This window comes from Entelurus aequoreus, linkage group LG06 (assembly GCF_033978785.1).
Source record: "Entelurus aequoreus isolate RoL-2023_Sb linkage group LG06, RoL_Eaeq_v1.1, whole genome shotgun sequence".
Taxonomy (NCBI): domain Eukaryota; kingdom Metazoa; phylum Chordata; class Actinopteri; order Syngnathiformes; family Syngnathidae; genus Entelurus; species Entelurus aequoreus.
In genome coordinates this window covers 57,263,180-57,284,067 of record NC_084736.1, presented here as the reverse complement: position 1 = coordinate 57,284,067, position 20,888 = coordinate 57,263,180, and the positions used below count along the sequence as shown (strand labels likewise).

The 20,888-nt window shown below is 40.1% G+C and overlaps 1 protein-coding gene and 1 long non-coding RNA gene across 4 annotated transcripts in view; one reads left to right on the top strand and one right to left on the bottom strand.

Annotated features, from left to right (window-relative positions):
• LOC133652372 (ADP-ribosylation factor-like protein 15) overlaps window positions 1–20,588 on the top strand; it is a 285,034-nt gene extending 264,446 nt beyond the window's left edge. The window contains exon 6 of one of the 2 annotated variants that reach the window (XM_062051057.1): window positions 20,352–20,588. In XM_062051057.1, coding sequence (XP_061907041.1) covers window positions 20,352–20,540 — 189 coding nt within the window. In that variant the 3' untranslated portion in view covers window positions 20,541–20,588. The remainder of the gene's footprint in view (window positions 1–20,351) is intronic. The other variant, XM_062051058.1, reaches the window with a different exon arrangement.
• LOC133651604 (uncharacterized) lies at window positions 1,461–4,232 on the bottom strand. 2 transcript variants are annotated; one of them, XR_009826454.1, is made up of 6 exons: window positions 3,683–4,232; window positions 3,352–3,428; window positions 2,038–2,115; window positions 1,874–1,948; window positions 1,742–1,768; window positions 1,461–1,623 (listed from the first exon to the last, which is right to left on the bottom strand). It is a non-coding gene; the product is annotated as an uncharacterized LOC133651604 (long non-coding RNA). The 2 variants fall into 2 exon arrangements; XR_009826455.1 differs by lacking the exon at window positions 3,352–3,428.
• Window positions 20,589–20,888: the final 300 nt, after the last annotated feature.

Here is a 20,888-nt window from a genome sequence, read left to right as displayed (position 1 = left end):
AGTTTACCTTCGCAATCAGCTGGTCTTGGTTGTGCTTAATAGTTTCCAGCAGGCTAAGGCTCAGGCGCTGTTGACAAACAGCAGTATAAAATTAACATGTTTCAGTGTTTATCCTCATTACTCATAATCCTGATATTAGCTATTGACCTTAGTTAATGACAAAAGTTATTGACAAAGTTTGAAGAAAATATGTGATTGCTTGTGAATTTGAATTTTTTCCAAAATTTGTGGCACGGAATGACCATCCGGTATTTGTCAGTTATTGCTCACCAGAGCAGGAAATGTTGTCGGCCATTCTTCCCCCTCGCCATGTTGGCCTGCAGGCCAGGCTGGATCCAGGCTCCTGGGTCTGCCACATGTTGAGGGCTGTTGGTGAGGGGGGTGGAGGGAGTCGAGGAGGGACTGCCGTTCCTAGTGAGGTGGGCATTGTGAGAGAGCCATCAGTTAACCATGACTGGTAATACCCAAGGGGCCTATCTATACACTAATATTTCAGAGTTCAGTCCCTACCTTGTGTAACTCTCTGCATGTTTAATGCAGGTGCTGGTGAAGGCATATGAATGCGTCCTTCCCCATGGTGAGGTGCTAAGGGAGATAAATTGGTATTAAATGGTTGTGATCTGTTAACCATGGTTACTGGATGCTGAGATATTATTTCAGAGATCAGTCTTTACCTAGAAAGTTATCTCCAGTTGAGGAGTCGAGTTGACAAGTACTCATGACTCTTGCTGGCACTCGGCGAGACGGTGGAGCTGGGAGAAGGGATACAAGGAGAGGGGAATATCTTTGGCACTAAGAATGTTAGCCATATCTTTAATATTAATGTGGTGGTTTTGTTGTTTTCGATGTTAAGAGATTATTCCTTACTCTGCCTGTGCAATTGGCTTGCCAACCCCAGAGATGTGAGGTCACTATTTCCCGGGTCTTCTTCGCTATCATCTGAGTCCCCGAGACGATGGCTGTTGGGTAACCATATCATTAGGATTATTGCAATACCAAAATTGCCAAATATACATATAGTACAAGCATCTCTGGTCTATTTTTGAATGCTACCGGAAATAACCTTCCTATTACTGTAGAAACATGACAAAAACAAGACGGAACACACTTACACTGGTTTCCTTTTCCTTTTTTCTGGCAGCTCCTCGTTCTCTGCCTCAGATTGCAGGTCTGAGGTGTCGCAGCCCTTTCCATATTGTTGCATTATTTTTAATGCGTCTTTGTAGTTGTCTAAAATTGAATATGTTAAAATGAACATGAGTTTCAAATTAGCTGTAGAGCTGAACAGAATATTATTATTATTGATGATGATAAATCAGGTCTCTCTCTTACAAGAGACCTGGTCAGAACATAGACACAATAGGTTATTCCAAGCATAAAGAGAAGCAACTATGACGTTATTTTCAAACAAGAAGATTATGAATTTGCATACCACAAGTTCGGACAACAGAAACGTCAAATCTTGGCCAGTCTGGCTCATGCTGCTCCTCATTTAAAGCGGCCCTTTCAATTATGTCGGTGTTTTTATAGCTGGGCCAGAAAACCATCCTATCATCATACCATCCACTTGGGACAACCGCAATGTCCCTGTTCATTATAAATTTAATCAGATGAAAAGGCACCCTTAATGTAGAAAGAAAGAAAAGGGGTATTTATTCATCGTCAAAGGAACAACGTGGACAAAAGCATGCACAGGTGTTAGTGTATACAAATAAGCAAGTAAGATGAGCTGAGATTTTACCTGAATGGTGCCCCAAGGTGGTAAGAACTATAAGAAAGGTAAAAGTACAGGTCATAATAGTCAGAACTTCAGCTCAATCGTAAAGTAGGGTTTGAAATTATGGGTGTAGTGTATACAGAGATCAGTCCCTACCTTGTGTAACTCTCTGCATGTTAAATGCATGTGCTGGTGAAGGCATATGAATACATCCTTCCCCATGGTGAGGTGCTAAGGGAGATAAATTGGTATTAAATGGTTGTGATCTGTTAACCATGGTTACTGGATGCTGAGATATTATTTTGGAGATCAGTCTTTACCTAGAAAGTTATCTCCAGTTGAGGAGTCGAGTTGACAAGTACTCATGACTCTTGCTGGCACTCGGCGAGACGGTGGAGCTGGGAGAAAGGATACAAGGAGAGGGGAATATCTTTAGCACTAAGAATGTTAACCATATCTTTAATATTAATGTGGTGGTTTCGTCTACAACGCTAAATATATCCTGTGGTGTACCTCAGGGATCAATATAGGACCTAAATTATTCAATGTCTAGATAAATGACATTTGTAAAGTTACAAAAGATTTAAAGTTAGTATTATTTGCGGATGATACAACAGTGTTTTGTTCAGGAGAGAACACACAGAAGATAATACAAATAATAACAGAAGAAATTAACAAATTAAAAAGATGGTTTGACAAAAACAGACTATCTTTGAATCTCAGTAAAACTAAAATAATGCTATTTGGTAACAGTAGAAAAGAAAGTCAAACACAAATACAAATAGACGGAACAGAAATTGAAAGAGTAAATGAAACCAAATTTCTAGGTATAATGATTGATGATAAATTGAACTGGAAATCTCAAGTAAAAAATATACAACATAAAGTAGCAAGAAACACGTCAATAATGAATAAAGCAAAACATGTTCTAGACAAAAAATCACTTCATATTCTCTACTGTTCACTAGTGTTACATATCTGAGTTATTGTGTAGAAATATGGGGAAATAATTACAAAAGTACACTTCATTCATTAACGGTGTTACAAAAAAGATCAGTTAGAATAATATATAATGTTGGATATAGAGAACACACAAATCATTTATTTATTGAATCAAAGATACTGAAATTCCACGACATAGTGAATTTGCAAACAGCTAAAATTATAAACAAAGCAAACTATAACCTGCTACCCAAGAATATACAACAATTCTTCTCAAAAAAAGAGGAGAAAAATAATCTTAGAGAGAAATGTAATTTAAAACATTTGTACGCACGTACAACACTTAAGACCTTCAGTATATCAGTATGTGGAATTAAATTATGGAATGCATTAAGCAAAGCAATCAAACAATGTACTAATATGATCAATTATTTATGCTTATATGTGGAAATAATAATAATAATAGTAAATAAAATAATAATAATAAAAAAAGGTAAATAAATCATAAAATAGTCTCTAATAAATTAATTAAATAAAAAACAGCATATAAAATATATACATCAGCAAATAACAAAAATATAGATCAAGAAAAAGGATATGTATGGGATATGTGCAGCAATTTTTCCCACTCACATCACCTCCTTTTATATTTTTTTCTACAATTAACTATGCCAAAAAACACATAGACATACCTTTTTTTTTTAATGTAAACAAAAACAACATGGCGTCACACACAGCTAGTCCACAGTAAACAGGATCTCAAGCTCCACTAAAGAACAAAGAAATAAATAATACACACTCATATTAATGGCAAAGAACGGCTGTTTCCACTCCGTTAACGTTACGTTGTTGACTAACGCAGTAACGTTAGCGACCTGGGCCTAAACAACACTGACAATAAAGTAATACGCTTTCGTTTCAAGCAGTTGGAAATATGTGGAATATCGTAGCATGTTACCTACACACATTCACAGCGTCTAACAAAAGATGGCCTAAGTTAACTGTATTGAACTTTTTACTCACCGGCTTCACGCGGGAAACTTTCACATTCTGGAGTCGGGGTCCCCCGGAACACAAAACACAGATAAAAGACAATTTTACAATAGCACGGCGAAAAAATGACCGTCGTTGTGTGGGTTTTTTGACGAATAACAATCTTTTCCACTTTTCTTCGCTCGGGCCTCACCTACCGCGTGCAGCCATTTCGAATTTTCTGTATATGTGACGTCAGACGCACGTCCCCATGCAAAGCATTCTGGGAGGCGGCGCTGGAAATAAAGCCTTTTTTTACAGAATATAAAGTTTTACTGCTAGTCCTAATATCAAACAACGTCATTACAATCATACATAAACGATGATGGAAACACAAAGGCTGATATTTACTGCGAATGTAGCAATAAATCAATAAATCTATACTTACGTTCGTGTTCCAGCAAAGAAAGTCCAGAGATCTTGGCTCATGCGCGTACACGCTAGTAGGCGCGTCCACGTCTGCGGGTGCAGACATTGGTCGGCTCAGCGCGCGTAGGCGGAGCCTATAACTCTAGGCGGCGCGCGCCGGTTTGGTTTGTCGCGTCCGCGTATGCGAATCAGACAAGAGTCCGCTCAGGATCAGCTGTCTGACCGTACAATTTTCAGAGGCGGAGCTGTATCCTCTAGGCGGAGCCAAAACGAATGTGACAGTAACGCGGGTTGGGCGACTTGAAGGCGGATCCGTATAGCAGTCTTCTGCTGTGTGGGACTCTTCACAGTAAAGTCCCTACTCGCACGGATGTCAATTGTAATTCTTCACAGTAAAGTCACTAATCTCACTGATGTCAATTGGAACTCTTCACAGTAAAGTCACTGATGTCAATTGGAACTCTTCACAGTAAAGTCACTGAAGTCAATTGGAACTCTTCACCGTAAAGTCACTAATTTTACTGATGTCAATTGGAATTCTTCACAGGAAAGTCAATAATTTAATGGATGTCAATTGGAACTCTTCACAGTAAAGTCACTAATCTAATGGATGTCAATTGGAACTCTTTACAGTAAAGTGACTTATGTCATGGATGTCAATTGGAACTCTTCACAGTAAAGTCACTAATCTCATGGATGTCAATTGGAACTCTTCACAGTAAAGTGACTAATCTCATGGATGTCAATTGGAACCCTTCACAGTAAAGCCACTAACGTCACTGAAGTCAATTGGAACTCTTCAAAGTAAAGTCACTAATGTCACTGATGTCAATTGGAACTCTTCACAGTAAAGTCACTACTCGCACGGATGTCAATTGTAATTCTTCACAGCAAAGTCACTAATCTCACTGATGTCAATTGGAACTCTTGACAGTGGACGCGACAACACTGCTCTCTTTGTTAATCAAGCCTGCGGGGTCACTGGCTCACTGCTCTTACGTAGCTTGATGTGTCCTTTGCCATATTGGATACGCCTTTGTATTGACTTTTGGGAACTGTTTGCAAACACACGTGTGATGTGGAAGCGCCCGAAGGCCTTATTTGCACTTTGTCAGCAGGGCCATGCCAGTTCAACTTGCAGGAAGTAGGTCTGTTTTAGAGGCCATGGCTGCTGTTGTGGCTGATACAACTGTGCTATAAGCGCAGAGGCCTTTCCCAGGTGTCCCCATTTCACTCCATCACGGGCTCATTATTAAGGCTGAGCGATATGGATGAAAATAAGTGTTTATTATCCATTGATATAGTTAATTACCGTATGTTCTGGACTATAAAGCACACCGCAATATAAGTCACACACACTAAATTTTAGAAGATAAAAATTGTTTTTCCATATATTAGCCGAACCAGACAATAAGCCACAGATATATACGTCGCAAAATTAGTTGTTTACAAAGTACGATTCTGTTAATGTTTATACATATTAGGGTTGTACGGTATACCGGTACTAGTATAGTATCACAGTACTAATGAATCAAAAACGGTACTATACTCTGTTTGAAAAGCACCGGTTCCCCATTTTTATTTATTTTTTAACAGGCATGACGGCGCGTCGTCATGTGATGACATTGCTGGCTTTACGAGCAGAGGAGCATGTTCGGCAGCGCACACACACAGAGTACTTACAAGCCAACAGTGTGTGGACAGAAAAGGGAGAACGGACGCATTTTGCTCTAATTACTAAATATGAAGGTGAAGTTATAACACTGAAACACCCTCAGGAAAAGGTGCTTTAAGACATGGCTAGCTTGCTAGCAGCTAACATCCATCCGCAGTCTGCAGTGTTTTAGCTACTTTTAAATCACTAATCCTCACCTCCATGGTACGTTTCTTACAAGTATCGTTATCACTGCAGGACGATGAATAGCTAAACATGCTTCCCCACACATCGTAGGAGGATACAATAGCTCACCGGCATCACTGCTAACAAAAGCTAGCGCGCCTGAATGTAAACAAATGCCATGGGTAGATTTCCACCTGACATCCACTGTAATGATACCAAGTACAATAGTGTATCTCATCGATACTACTATGAGTACATTGATATTTTTTATCGTCATTAAATATTTTTTCCTTTTTGAAAAAAATTCATATTATGTTCATTAACTTAAGAAATATGTCCCTGGACACATGAGGACTTTGAATATGACCAATGTACAAAACACAAAACCAGTGAAGTTGGCACATTGTGTAAATTGACAAAAAACAGAATACAATGATTTTCAAATATTTTTCAACTTATATTCAATTGAATACACTGCAAAGACAAGATATTTAAAGTTCAAACTGGTAAACTTTGTTTTGCAAATTTTAGCTCTTTTGGAATTTAATGCCTGCAACATGTTTCAAAAAAGTTGGCACAAGTGGCAAAAAAGACTGAGAAAGTTGAGGAATGCTAATCAAACACTTATTTGGAACATCCCACAGGTGAACAGGCTAATTGGGAACAGATGGTTGCCATGATTGGGTATAAAAGCAGCTTCCATGAAATGCTAAGTCATTTACAAACAAAGATGGGGCGAGGGTCACCACTTTGTGAACAAATGCGTGACCAAATTGTCAAACAGTTTAAGAACAACATTTCTCAATGAGCTATTGCAAATAATTTAGGGATTTGACCATCTAAGGTCTGTAATATCATCAAAAGGTTCATGCTGAAAGGTACATACAGGTTTTAGAGCAACATACTGTATGTTGCCATCCAAGTAACGTCTTTTTCATGGACGCCCCTGCTTATTTCAGAAAGACAATGCCAAGCCACATTCTGCATGTGTTACAACAGTGTGGCTTTGTAGTAAAGAGTGTGGGTACTATACTGGCCTGCCTGTAGTCAGATCTGTCTCCCATTGAAAATATGTGGCGCAATATGAAGCCTAAAATACCACAACGGAGACTGTTGAACAACTTAAGCTGTACATCGAGCAATAATGGGAAAGAATTCCAAACATACTGTATGTTTAATGTACCCTAAGATTTTTTTAAATATTGGTATCGGGACCACCCTAATATAAATGTTTAATTGTTTTCAAACGGTGCCTGTAACACAGCAGTAAAACAGCTGATCAAACAAACAGAAGTCATCGTCATGGACCCACTAGCTGCGGAAGCTAACTCTCCAATCAGCTAAACAGACTCATTAACTCCACGGTGACGTGTAGGTGAATTTACTGAGGAATTTGTGAAACTGAAACAATACAAAAAGAATGCCATTGTAAGTTAATAACACTAACACACATTTGTAAATGTGTTAGCATATAAGCTAATGCTAACAACGCTAGCTTCATTTTATTACGATAGCACGTACAAATATGCATGAAAACATTCCTACAGACATCACATTTGGGAGGCTTCAGTAAGTATAAATAGTTATAGTTATACTGTGAAACTTACAAACGTTCCTTGGAGTGATTAATGATGAATCCACACAAGTAGCAACGCTATGGACGGCTAGAAGAAGACAACAAAGACATTTAATAATATCGCATTTTATCGCTGTAATGATAATACCGTGATATTTGTTTACTGTCAGAAACTCATACCGGCCTGGGCCTATTTATTTTTGTTGTTTTGTTTATTATACAATAAATTGTCTCTCTAAGTAGAAATATCACACTCCTTAAAATATGTGCACAAGCTTAAAAACATTGCTTTGCTTTTATAGAATTCCATCAGCGGTCTCATGAAAACCTTAACAGCATCCCCCATGTGTGGAAAAAGGAGCTGACTTGTTTAGTCTGTGTCACTAATGCCTTTGCTATTATGTTTTCAATTGCATTTGTGGAGTGTTGCCGTGCCCTTTTGTGCACACTATCACTGACTCATGACTGTGTCACTTGGTATTCAGTGACTCACAATAGACCAGATGAAACCCAATCCGTGACCAGTCACTGGCCACACCACGTGCTCCCTTGCCTTTCCCGTCAATGAAGTAATGACATGTCTACCTGCAGATTATGTTGTGCCTCACACGCTCCAAAAGGGAAATAGGAAGCTTGGCTGACCGCTGGAGTGTGCCAAAAGAAAGCAGCAGGTCTCCATATGTTATCCAAACATTTGCTCAACTCCCTCTAGGCTTTATTTTAACCTCTCCACAGGTTCCTCATGTTATGTATACAGCATTCATGACAAGATACACACCTGTCTTATATTAAACACTTCATTTATTTTAATTAGAGTAAATGTACTCAAGAGTACTGTTACTATAAGGTAGTATGACTCAAGTAAAAGTCATCTTAATACAGTAACTACTTGTTATTGAACACCTTTTAGAATTAAGGTGTACAAATAAGGAATACATAAGAAATGCTGAAACCTGAGAACAACTATGTTCTACGGGTTGAGTTCCAAGAAGTCACGGCTGTGTTCTAAAGCAGTGTTTTTCAACCTTTTCTGAGCCAAGGCACATTTTTTTTCATTGAAAAAATTCTGAGGCACACCACCTGCAGAAAACATAAAAAAAATGAAACTCATTAGCCGATATTGAAAATAAAAAGTTGTTCTCGCAATTGTTGGGTATGAATTCAAACCATAACCAACCATGCATCACCAGGGATGATGTTTGTTAAGAAATTATCGATTTCGATGCCATTATCGAATCCTCTTATCGAACCGATTCCTTGTCGATTCTCTTATCGAATCCAGATAGGTTGTTGTATATGCAAAAAAAACACACGATACTTGGTTTAACAAAAGCTCACTTTAATTTTTTAAGAAGAAAATGAAATAGAATAAATAAATAAATATTGACTGTTGTTACCCAAAAAAATAAAAAAAATAAAAAAAACTATTGACTGTTAGTGCCTTTAAAGGCCTACTGAAATGAGATTTTCTTATTTAAACGGGGATAGCAGATCCATTCTATGTGTCATACTTGATCATTTCGCGATATTGCCATATTTTTGCTGAAAGGATTTAGTAGAGAACATCGACGATAAAGTTCGCAACTTTTGGTCGTTGATAAAAAAGCCTTGCCTGTACCGGAAGGAGCAGACGATATGCGCGTGACGTCACCGGTTGTGGAGCTTCTCACATCTGCACATTGTTTACAATCATGGCCACCAGCAGCAAGAGCGATTCTGACCGAGAAAGCGACGATTTTCCCATTAATTTGAGCGAGGATGAAAGATTTGTGGATGAGGAAAGTGACAGTGAAGGATTAGAGTGCAATGCAGGACGCCAGGGTGTATCTTTTTTCGCTCTGACCGTAACTTAGGTACAAGGGCTCATTGGATTCCACACTTTCTCCTTTTTCTATTGTGGGTCACGGATTTGTATTTTAAACCACCTCCGATACTATATCCTCTTGAAAATGAGAGTCGAGAACGCGAAATGGTTCTCGAAATGGACATTCACAGTGACTTTTATCTCCACGACAATACATCGGTAAAGCACTTTAGCTTCGGAGCTAACAAGATAGCATTGTGCTTAACTGCGGATAGAAACAGAAGAAATAAGCCCCTGACTGGAAGGATAGACAGAAGATAAACAATGCTATTTTTACTTCTACTATCAAGAGACACCAAACTAAACCCTGGACCTGTAACCACACGGTTAATGCTGTCCAGCCTGGCGAAGCCTTGCAATGCTGTTGCTAACGACGCCATTGAAGCTAACTTAGCTATGGGACCTCGACAGAGCTAGGCTAAAAACATTAGCTCTCCACCTACGCCAGCCCTCAACTGCTCATCACCACCCGTGCTCACCTGCGTTCCAGCGATCGACGGCGCGACAAAGGACTTCACCCGATCATCGGTGCGGTCGGCGGCTAGCGTCGGATAGCGCGTCTGCTATCCAACTCAAAGTCCTCCTGGTTGTGTTGCTGTAGCCAGCCGCTAATACACCGATCCCACCTACAGCTTTCTTCTTTGCCGTCTTCATTGTCCATTAAACAAATTGCAAAAGATTCAACAACACAGATGTCCAGAATACTGTGGAATTATGTGATGAAAACAGACGACTTAAGCTGGCTATTCCAAAATGTCTGCTTCAACCTGTGACGTCACGCGCAAACGTCATCATACCAAGAAGTTTTCAGCCGGATATTTCCCGGGAAATTTCAAATTGCACTTTATAAGTTAACCCGGCCGTATTGGCATGTGTTGCAATGTTAAGATTTCATCATTGATATATAAACTATCAGACTGCGTGGTCGGTAGTAGTGGGTTTCAGTAGGCCTTTAAAGGCCTACTGAAATTAATTTTTTTTATTTAAACGGGGATAGCAGATCCATTCTTTGTGTCATACTTGATCATTTCGCGATATTGCCATATTTTTGCTGAAAGGATTTAGTAGAGAACATCGACGATAAAGTTTGCAACTTTTGGTCGCTGATAAAAAAAGCCTTCTCTGTACCGGAAGTAGCGTGACGTCACAGGTTGAAGGGCTCCTCACATTTCCCCATTGTTTACAATGTAGCGAGAGCGATTCGGACCGAGAAAGCGACGATTACCCCATTAATTTGAGCGAGGATGAAAGATTTGTGGATGAGGAACGTGAGAGTGAAGGACTAGAGTGCAGTGCAGGACGTATCTTTTTTCGCTCTGACCGTAACTTAGGTACAAGGGTTCATTGGATTCCACATTTTCTCTTTTCTATTGTGGACCACGGATTTGTATTTTAAAACACCTCGGATACTATATCCTCTTGAAAATGAGAGTCGAGAACGCGAAATGGACATTCACAGTGACTTTTATCTCCACGACAATACATCGGCGAAGCTCTTTAGCTACGGAGCTAACGTGATAGCATCGGGCTTAAATGCAGATAGAAACAAAAGAAATAAACCCCTGACTGGAAGGATAGACAGAAAATCAACAATACTATTAAACCATGGACATGTAACTACACGGTTAATGCTTTCCAGCCTGGTGAAGCTTAACAATGCTGTTGCTAACGACGCCATTGAAGCTAACTTAGCTACGGGACTTCGTCAGAGCTATGATAAAAACATTAGCGCTCCACCTACGCCAGCCCTCATCTGCTCATCAACACCCGTGCTCACCTGCGTTCCAGCGATCGACGGAGCGACGAAGGACTTCACCCGATCATAGATGCGGTCGGCGGCTAGTGTCGGATAGCGCGTCTGCTATCCATCTCAAAGTCCTCCTGGTTGTGTTGCTGTAGTCAGTCGCTAATACACCGATCCCACCTACAGCTTTCTTCTTTTCAGTCTTCATTGTTCATTAAACAAATTGCAAAAGATTCACCAAAACAGATGTCCAGAATACTGTGGAATTTTGCGATGAAAACAGAGCTTTTTGTATTGGATCCAATTGGTCCGAATACTTCCGTTTCAACCATTCACGTCACGCGCATACGTCATCATACATAGATGTTTTCAACCAGAAGTTTCGCGGGAAATTTAAAATTGCACTTTATAAGTTAACCCGGCCATATTGGCATGTGTTGCAATGTTAAGATTTCATCATTGATATATAAACTATCAGACTGCGTGGTCGGTAGTAGTTGGTTTCAGTAGGCCTTTAAGTGGGCCACCTAAGAAAAATACATGCAGGGAAAATCCTGCATTAATTTTTATTGTACAGCACTTTACATTTGAAACAAATCTCAGAGTAATGGTGTTGTTTACTTTTTGCTCCATTACATGTCAGCAAATTACAATTATTAACCTACTTGTATTCGTCTGTGTTCACCAAGTTGAAGGGGAGGAGATTTTTCACCATCATTCTCGTTAGCTTGCGAGTAATGTTGTTACTCTCCTCCTCACTCATCTTGCTGCGCTCTGCGTTATACCTCGCCATGGTCAATGCTTATACCTCGCCATGGTAAATGGGTTAACCCTCTGTACTACAAAGGAAACACTGCCCTGGTCACTGGCTGTCATGAATGTCATCATCTGAAATAGGATAACGTTAACATTATCTTAATTCACATCTTGCAAGCACTAGTTTATTAGACAGACCTGCAAACTCTGGAGTGGTGTAGGCTACAAGATACCATTAACATTATCAGACACATGCAAAAAGGCTAACGTTACCGTTAGCCACTGACTTAGGTAACGTTAGTCTAGCTAACATTACTGCAGTCCTGGTTGACATAAGAGGTAATGTTATTTTAGCCTAAAGGCTACAAGTGAGCAGATATGGAAATTAACCGGCAACAGTTAACGTTAGTTACTCACCGGCACTATCACTGGGACTGCAGGTTGAAGCAGAGGAAGAGGGGCGTACTTCGTCATCTCTGTCGCTGCTTCTCCACGTGTCGAAGACACGACACGTTTCTCTAACCTTCAGGTTGTGTACGGCCTGAACATGTTTCAACATATTTGTTGTACTGCTCTCCTTACAGGAAAGCGAAGCCTGGCAATAATTGCAGATAGCCGTTTCCTCGTTGTATTTCTTAGTAAGTTAAGCCATGCCTTGGAGCGTTTTTCCCGGTTCGTTGTTGTTGCTGCTTCTGTATCTGCCGCCGAATGACTGAGCTACGTCATTTCCTGTGACGTGCCACAGGACATTTCCTGTGACACGGGATTCGTTCCCAGGGATTCAAATAAAGAATCAAATTTTTTTCTTTACTATAGTGGCTTCGATAACGGGAACCATTTCTCAAAAAGGGATTCAAATCCATGAAATCGTTATTTTCTTATCGAACAATCAGGAGAACCGGTTTTCGAACATCATCCCTATGCATCACTATAGCTCGTCTCAAAGTAGGTGTACTGTCACGACATTTCACATCACGCCGTGACTTATTTTGAGTTTTTTGGTGTTTTCCTGTGTGTAGTGTTTTAGGCCTTTCCTCTTTTGTTGGTATTTTTCTGTAGCAGTTTCATGTCTTCCTTGAACGCTATTCCCCACACCTGCTTTGTTTTTGCAATCAAGACTATTCAAGTTGTACGGACGCTATACTTCTTTGTGGGGACATTGTTGATTGTCATGTCATGTACGGATGTACTTTGTGGACACCGTCTGCTCCACACGCTGTAAGTCTTTTCTGTCGTCCAGCATTCTGTTTTTGTTTACTTTGCAGCCCGTTCAGTTTTAGTTTCGTTTTGCATAGCCATCCCTAAGCTTCAATGCCTTTTCTTAGCGGCACTTAGCGGCACTCGCCTTTTGTGTATTTTTGTTTTAAGTGTTAGATACCTTTTTCCCCACACGCTGCCTCCCGCATATTGTGATCTCGACAAACCATGTTCCCGACATCTACAAAGCAATTAGCTACCTGCTGCCACCTACTGATATGGAAGAGTATTACACAGTTACTCTGCCGAGCTCTAGACATTGCGGATTATAATTACTGGTTTGCAAAAAAATATTTTTAACCCAATTAGGTGAAATTACATAATCTCCCACGGCACACCAGACTGTATCTCACGGCACACTAGTGTGCCGCGGCACAGTGGTCGAAAAACACTGCTCTAAAGGATGAGTGTAGTATGACTGGTCTTGCCTCATTTACAGACACATTTGTCTGACTACGGCCCATTTTAAAGCAAAATCCCAAAACCCGTTGGTAAAACTTCTTGTTTTATCAAGAATTTATTCGCTCTCTGCAGCACTCATTTTTACTTTATTTTCTCCCTCCTTGCAAAGAATCAACTGCGAGACAACGAGATGGCACAACCAAGCTTGACAAATACTGTTACCTGATTGACTGTAGCGTGTTCATGCAACCAACTTTGTTCGCAACTTACTTTCTTTCAACGAAAAAAAATATATATATCAAACACATTTTTATTGATATCGCTGTACATTTTGATATCGTTATATCGTCCAGCCCTAGATGAATCCAGTCTTTTGTTACGCCTTACATAGTATTTATACTCTAAGTATTGTACTTTTTATTGTATCGTTCATCTTAGTTGTAGTTTTCATTACCAAATTTGGAGGTGTTAAAATCGCCATATATAATTCTAATTAGTAACATGTGTAGCGCATATCCAAAGAAAACAGTGACTCGCAGTAAGAATACACAATGTATGAAAATGAACATTTATATCACCATGTGTCAGTACAAATTTTGACATTTCAGCCTAAAAGAATTCTACTTCCAACTAGAGAAAGCATGTTGCGGTAAGTTGTAGATTATTTTTTTGTTTGTTTTATATATGCTAACATTAGCCCTGTCCAGTTTATGTTGAGCTGTTTAAAAAAGTATGTTTAATAAAACAAAATGCGTAAAGCCAACAAATTGTCCGGGCCAATGTTGATCATATTCAAAACTTGAAAATGATCTGTCTAAGGTACTCTTATTAAATGAAGATAAAACACCTCAATCTGCGATTAATCATGATTTAATTGGAGTTGGGACAATGCGATTCATTGTGATTAATTACTTTCATCGTTTGACAGACCTAACTAGTTTTAGTACATTTCAATTTACAAGTGACATTACATTAAACATGAAATAACAATGTCTAAAGGTAAAAAAAAAAATTAATTGTAATAAACTCATTACATTCCATATTAATCAAATGTGCATTTGCTTCTGAATGATACATTTCCATGCTATTGTAAATGATTCATAACATAAGAGGTTCTTCCTCAATTGTTTGTCTAAGCATGATTTATTGATAAAGATCAAAATGCTGGGCTATGGTGCTTAATATTAAATGTTCCACTTACTGTAAGAGTAGGCATGTCTGAAGCATGTCTCCCCACTCCGCTCTAAGTGCAGTTCTGCTCCTACACGTTTATCATCCATGTTTAGTACATGATTGTGGATTAGGAACATACATTGTAAATGGCTTTTCCCATAAAAGTTGTTGTTTATTGCAATGTTTAACCAATAATCTCTTTGAAGACATCTACCTATTCGGAGTAATGGTAACAGGACATCTGTACCCCACTCTCCTATGTCGCTTCCCCTACCCCGCCGTATGATGGCTAATGTAGCAGCGCCCCTGATGGCGGCAGCTTGGGGCCGGGTGTGCGCCCCATCCCCTATGTTGCAAGTCTCGAGTTTTGTGTGTCGTAATATGTGCTTATGTTGCTCGTGGTTTTTTTCTAGTCTCAAACTGAGCCCCCCCATAGGATCTTAGTTTGTCCCCCCCTACGTTCACCTTTCCGCTCGGTCTGTAAGTCTTGGGGCACCATTCGATTCCATTCTTAGGAGTCACGATTCGATTCAAAAGTGATTGTCGATTCAAAATCCCTGCTTGAATAACATTGGTTGCCAGTTCTATGATGAACTACATTAATAGATAATTAGCTCTGATACATTTCTATGTTACTTAAAAGAAAACTGGTTTTGTTTATTAAAAGGCTTTTGCGAACATTTACTAAAGTCAAATACAAACACGGCAACAAGAGAAGTATCTGTGCAGCAGATATAGATCATCTACATCAACAATATAAGTGGCTGGACAGGACAGATTAAAAAAAAAAAATTTGAGTTTTATTTCATCGATTCACAATTGTTATGAATAAGAATCAGACTTTCTCCATCAGCCTTCCTGTTCCTAATACCCGTGTATTGTATGTCTGTTTTTGGTCGGGTTGTACTGGAAAATACAACTATTTTCTTGTACTTTTTAAGTGCAGTGACAATAAAGTTACCCCCAACTTTTTGCTGTTATGAAGTCTTTTTTGAAGCGACCTAAATGATGTCACATGTATCCTATAGGAGAGGCCATATATATATGTATCTTTTCATTATTCATGGCAATATCCATTAGCTGTGTTCATGGTCAGTGCACGTTGCTTTTCCCACAAAGCCTACTTCACTCAAACTTTTCTTTGTGGAAGCTTTTTTTGTCTTTAATTGGGTCATGTTGCATTTTGGAGGCAAACTGCGTACAAAGACTGCAAATTAAGATCGTTTTTTGGTGCTTTTAAAATAAAGTTGAGTAGAGACAATCCTTTTTTAACCTTTGGGTTTTCCACTTGTGACTATTCTAAATCACTTCATAGACAAGTGAAGTGGGTTCCAGAATGTAATCCATTAAATCTTTTTGTCAACAACCCTGAGAAAACTAGTACTGGCTAGAGATGGGTACTAGATGCTGACATTTTTTCGGGAATCCCACAGGTCACAGGATTCCTGTGAGAATCCTGTGGGATAGGAGGTAATCACAAGATTAAAAATATTGATCTAATCTCTGTAGTATCGACCATATGCTGATATTGTACTTGGTATCGTTGCTGGCGATATTTGTATCGAGCCGCCCACCCCTGTTTACATCCAAGGGCTCTAGTTTAGCGATTAGCATGGCTTATTGTATCTACGGATGAGTACCGTTCACATTTGAACCCATTCGGTACCAATTCCCGGTAGCTGGAAATCGATATTGGTACTCAACGGCACCAATTTTCGGTACTTTTGTGTGTGTTAATAAATATTAACTGTTTTTGATAATACAATAAAAAAAACACAAGAGCTGATTATGATAACTCTTGTCCAGTTATATTTAGTTTTATATCATCATATTATCATTCCCAAGTATGAGATGAAGTTTCAATTGCAATTGCAAGTCCAAGGCGTTAGATGGCAGTAGTTTATAGTTAATTGTTTGTTTTTTTTGTTGCGCCCCAAAAAGTACTTAAGTATTGTACTTTAAGTGCATCCGGGTGGAGGCCACTGTGCTCATTGTAACCTTCAAAGCAGCAGATATTTTTCTGTACCATTCTTAGACTTAGACAAACTGTATTGATCCACAAGGGAAATTGTTCCACACAGTAGCTCAGTTACAAAGGATGTAAAGGGTAAGAATAGAAAGTATAATGCAGATGTAAAGTAGACTAAAAATGTACCATAGTAGCATTACAAAATATAAAATATATGTAATATTTACATATTATATATACAGTATATAATATATACTAATATATTATATTGTATTATATTTTTATATAATATATACAATATATAACAAATCCCAATTACCATGTACAATATTACAGTGTATGTAACAGCTGCAGCAAAAAAAGGGCAGCATAAAATAGAGAGTAGATCCAGCAGAAATTATACATTATAAACAAAGAGAGGTAGCTAACATAGAAGGTGTCAGGTAATAGACAGATATCATCTATTGCTGTATGGCGAGTGATTATACAGCTGGATGGAGTGTGGAATGAAGGAGTTCTTGAATGGATCACAGTGGGACCAAAGCTGAAGGAACCTGTTGGAGTATGAGCTCCAGCGGTGGAGGATTGTCCATGATGGCGAGCAGTTTGTCCAGTGTCCTCTGTCCCTCACTGACACAAACGCCTCCAACTGTGTGCCAATAGTTTGGCCGGCTTTTCTGATCAGTTTGTCAATCCGGTTTAAGTCCCTTTTGCTGGTGCTGCTCCCCCAACAAACCACTGCAAAGTACAGGGCACTGGCCACAACAGACTGATAAAAGATCTCCAACAGTTTGCTGCACACATTAAAGGACATACGCTTCCTCAGGTAAAAGAGTCTGCTCATGCCCTTCTTGTAAGCAGCTTTTACTGTTGTCCTTCCAGTCCAGTCTGCTGTTCAAGGGGACTCCCAGGTACTTATACTGCTCCACTACTGCCACCTCCCGGCCCTTGATCTTAAAGTGCGGACATTTCCTTTGACTTCAAACTTGGTTTGTTCAAATGGTGCCCACTCAACTGAATTTACCACAGGTGGACTCCAATGAAGCTGTTGAAACCATCTCAAGGAAGATCAGTTAAAACAGGATGCACCTGAACTCACTTTTGAGCTTCATGGCAAAGGCTGCAAAAACGTATGCACATGTCATTTCTTAGTTTTTTATTTTTAATAAATTTGCAAAAAAACCTAAAAAAAACCCACAAAAAAACTTTGATGTCATTGTATAGAAATTTGAGGACAAAAATGAATAAATTCCATTTTGGAATAAGGCTGTAACATAACAAAAAGTGAAGTGGTGTGAATACTGGTAAATATCCATTTGGCTGACAATAGAAGCTTCAATATTATTGTTATATTATGAGGCCGTGCAGAAAACACACATTTAGTCCAGATTTCATCCATTTTGATTTGTTACACTCACTGAACCATTAATTGAAACAACAGAAAATAAATCAAAGCTTTTTTTTTTCTCATGGAAACAGTTGACTTAGTTAACTGTTGCCGCTTAATTGTGGTAACACATGTTGATGACACACGACAAGCTCAAGACAAAGTCCTCAACGCAATGTAGCGTACTCGTTGTCGTTAACGTCCTAGTGTGAAGACGCTTTAAGTCCCTAATTCTCGCCCTTATGGCCGCAAATAAAGTAAGGAGGACGAGGACTAGCTAAACATGCTACACTACACATCATAGGAGGATACGATTAGGGATGGGTACGGAATCCAATACTTTTTTTTTTGGCACCGACCAAATCCAGCCAGTCCTAGCGGGCACCGAGTCACGTGAAATACAATTGTGCACGTGACGTCATGTGACACCCTATTGCCGACTCTTGGTGATCACTCCAGCAGCACTGAGAGCGGATTCAGCCAAATTACCTCTAGCTAATGTTGCAATTTTCAACACCAACAAAGAAATTGACTCAAAATGCTCCAACGGAAGTAAAGTAAGGAAGCACGTTGAAGGACTGCAGGCCGGTGGCTCTAACATCCCATATCATTAAGACCATGGATGGTCCTGGAACAACTCCGCCCTACAGTCAAGCCCCACCTGGACCCACTTCAATTCGCCTACCAGCCCCGACTGGGAGTGGAGGACGCAGTCATCTACCTGCTGAACCGAGCCCACACCCATCTAGACAAGCCTGCAAGCAGTGTGAGGGTCATGATTTTTGACTTCTCCAGTGCTTTCGATACCATAGGGCCTGGACTAATAGGTGTGAAGTTGGAGACGATGCAGGGGGAGGCCCCCTTGGTGTCCTGGGTTGTTGATTACCTGACTGACAGACCACGGTACGTGCGACTGCAGGACTGTGTGTCTGACAGGCTGGTCAGCAACACCGGGGCCCCGCAGGGCACAGTCCTCTCCCCCTTCCTCTTTAACATCTACACCACCGATTTCCACTATCACTCAGAGTCCTGCCACTTTCAGAAGTTTTCTGATGACTCTGCGATAGTGGGGTGTATTGAGGATGGTGATGATGAGGAATACAGGGCACTAGTGGAGGACTTTGTCACATGGTGTGGAAAGAACCACCTCCAGCTCAATGTGACGAAGACCAAGGAGCTGGTTGTGGACCTGGGAAGGAGGAGGAGTACTACGGCGACCCCTGTTTCCATCAGGGGGGTGGATGTGGACATGGTTGAGGATTATAAATACCTCGGTGTACACATCGACAACAAGCTGAATGGGTCAAAACACGCTGAGGCAATCTACAAGAAGGGACAGAGCCGCCTCTACTTCCTCAGGAGGCTAGGATCCTTCAACGTCTGTACAAAGATGTTGAAGATGTTCTACAAGTCGGTGGTGGCGGGCGCCTTCTTGTACGCCGTGGCCTGCTGGGGCAGCGGGCTGAGAGCGAGGGACGCAAACAGACTGGACAAGCTGGTAAAGGCGGCCAGTAACGTGGTGGGAGTGGAGCTAGACTCTCTGGCGGTGGTGTCAGAGAGGAGAAGTCTAGCAAAACTCCTAGCCATTATGGACAACACCTCCCACCCACTACACTCGGACCTTGCGGAGAGAATGAGCACGTTCAGTGGAAGGCTCAGACCACCCAAAATGCAACACGGAACGACACAGGAGGTCCTTCATATCGACAGCCATCAGACTGTAAAATGCATATGTTCCTTCTTGACTGCACTTAAATGTAGAATATATGTAGAATATATTTATATTATTCATATATTATATATATAATATATTATATATATTATATTATTTATATTATTTATTATTGTTATTGTCTATTGTGAGCGAACTGTGGTGCTGAATTTCCCCCAGGGATCAATAAAGTACTTTCTATTCTATTCTAAGGCTCCACTTTTCCAAAAATGTGATAGCTTGATGCTAATATACATACATGACATGCTACTGATTAGCATTGGCGATTTTACACGGTAATTTCTACACCTCCACATTGGTTAATGAAAACTACAACTAAGATGTAGCTTACATTCAAACCAGCTGGTGTGTAGTACTGTATATTGTATTTTGTCTACATAATACTACTATATACATAATACTACTGGATATACAAATGTTTTTTTTGTTCTGTATATGGTACTACCAATGTGTTGATAATTGTGCTGTAGTCATTAGCAATGATAGTATTTGCTATGACTCTGTGAATTCAAGTTGCTCCTTCAGTGTGTTACAGACTGATATCATGTACAGGTGGAAAAACACATTTATCAGGTATAAATTCTCCTCTAGCGACGACACTGTACACCAATGACGTTCCTGCCTTCACCTCCTTCTCACAGTCGCTGCCGTGTTGACAGAAGAAGGTGGTGCATTTCCTCCACAAACAAACTTTGGCCAACACTGTTTTCCGCGGCATTCCTTGTTTACAGCGTCACAATCTGGGTGTTTCTGGCACAGCAAGAACCAGGGCTCTCCTAATACGGCTCTGCAGACCCGTTCAGGCCTCACTGGGGCTCTCTGTGCTGAGAAGGGTGCATGGAAACACGGGACAAAATTCCTTGTTGACATCAATCTCCTGCCATTGGGGGGCCCAAGGAAGGAGTGGAGGGGAGGTCACCCTGTTGATTTAACACCTCAACAAAGCAGGTCTGTTTGGACGGACTGCGTCCACCAGAGACTCTTGTTTTAGGAAAAGGCTGTTTGTGTTTGTGGCTGGAAGTGGAGATCTGTGCGGTTATGGTAACTTATGAAAAGGAATACACAAAACTGTTGTAAGCACTAAATCAAAGAAGTGGGGGAGCTAACTTTTGTGGAAAACAGAAGGAA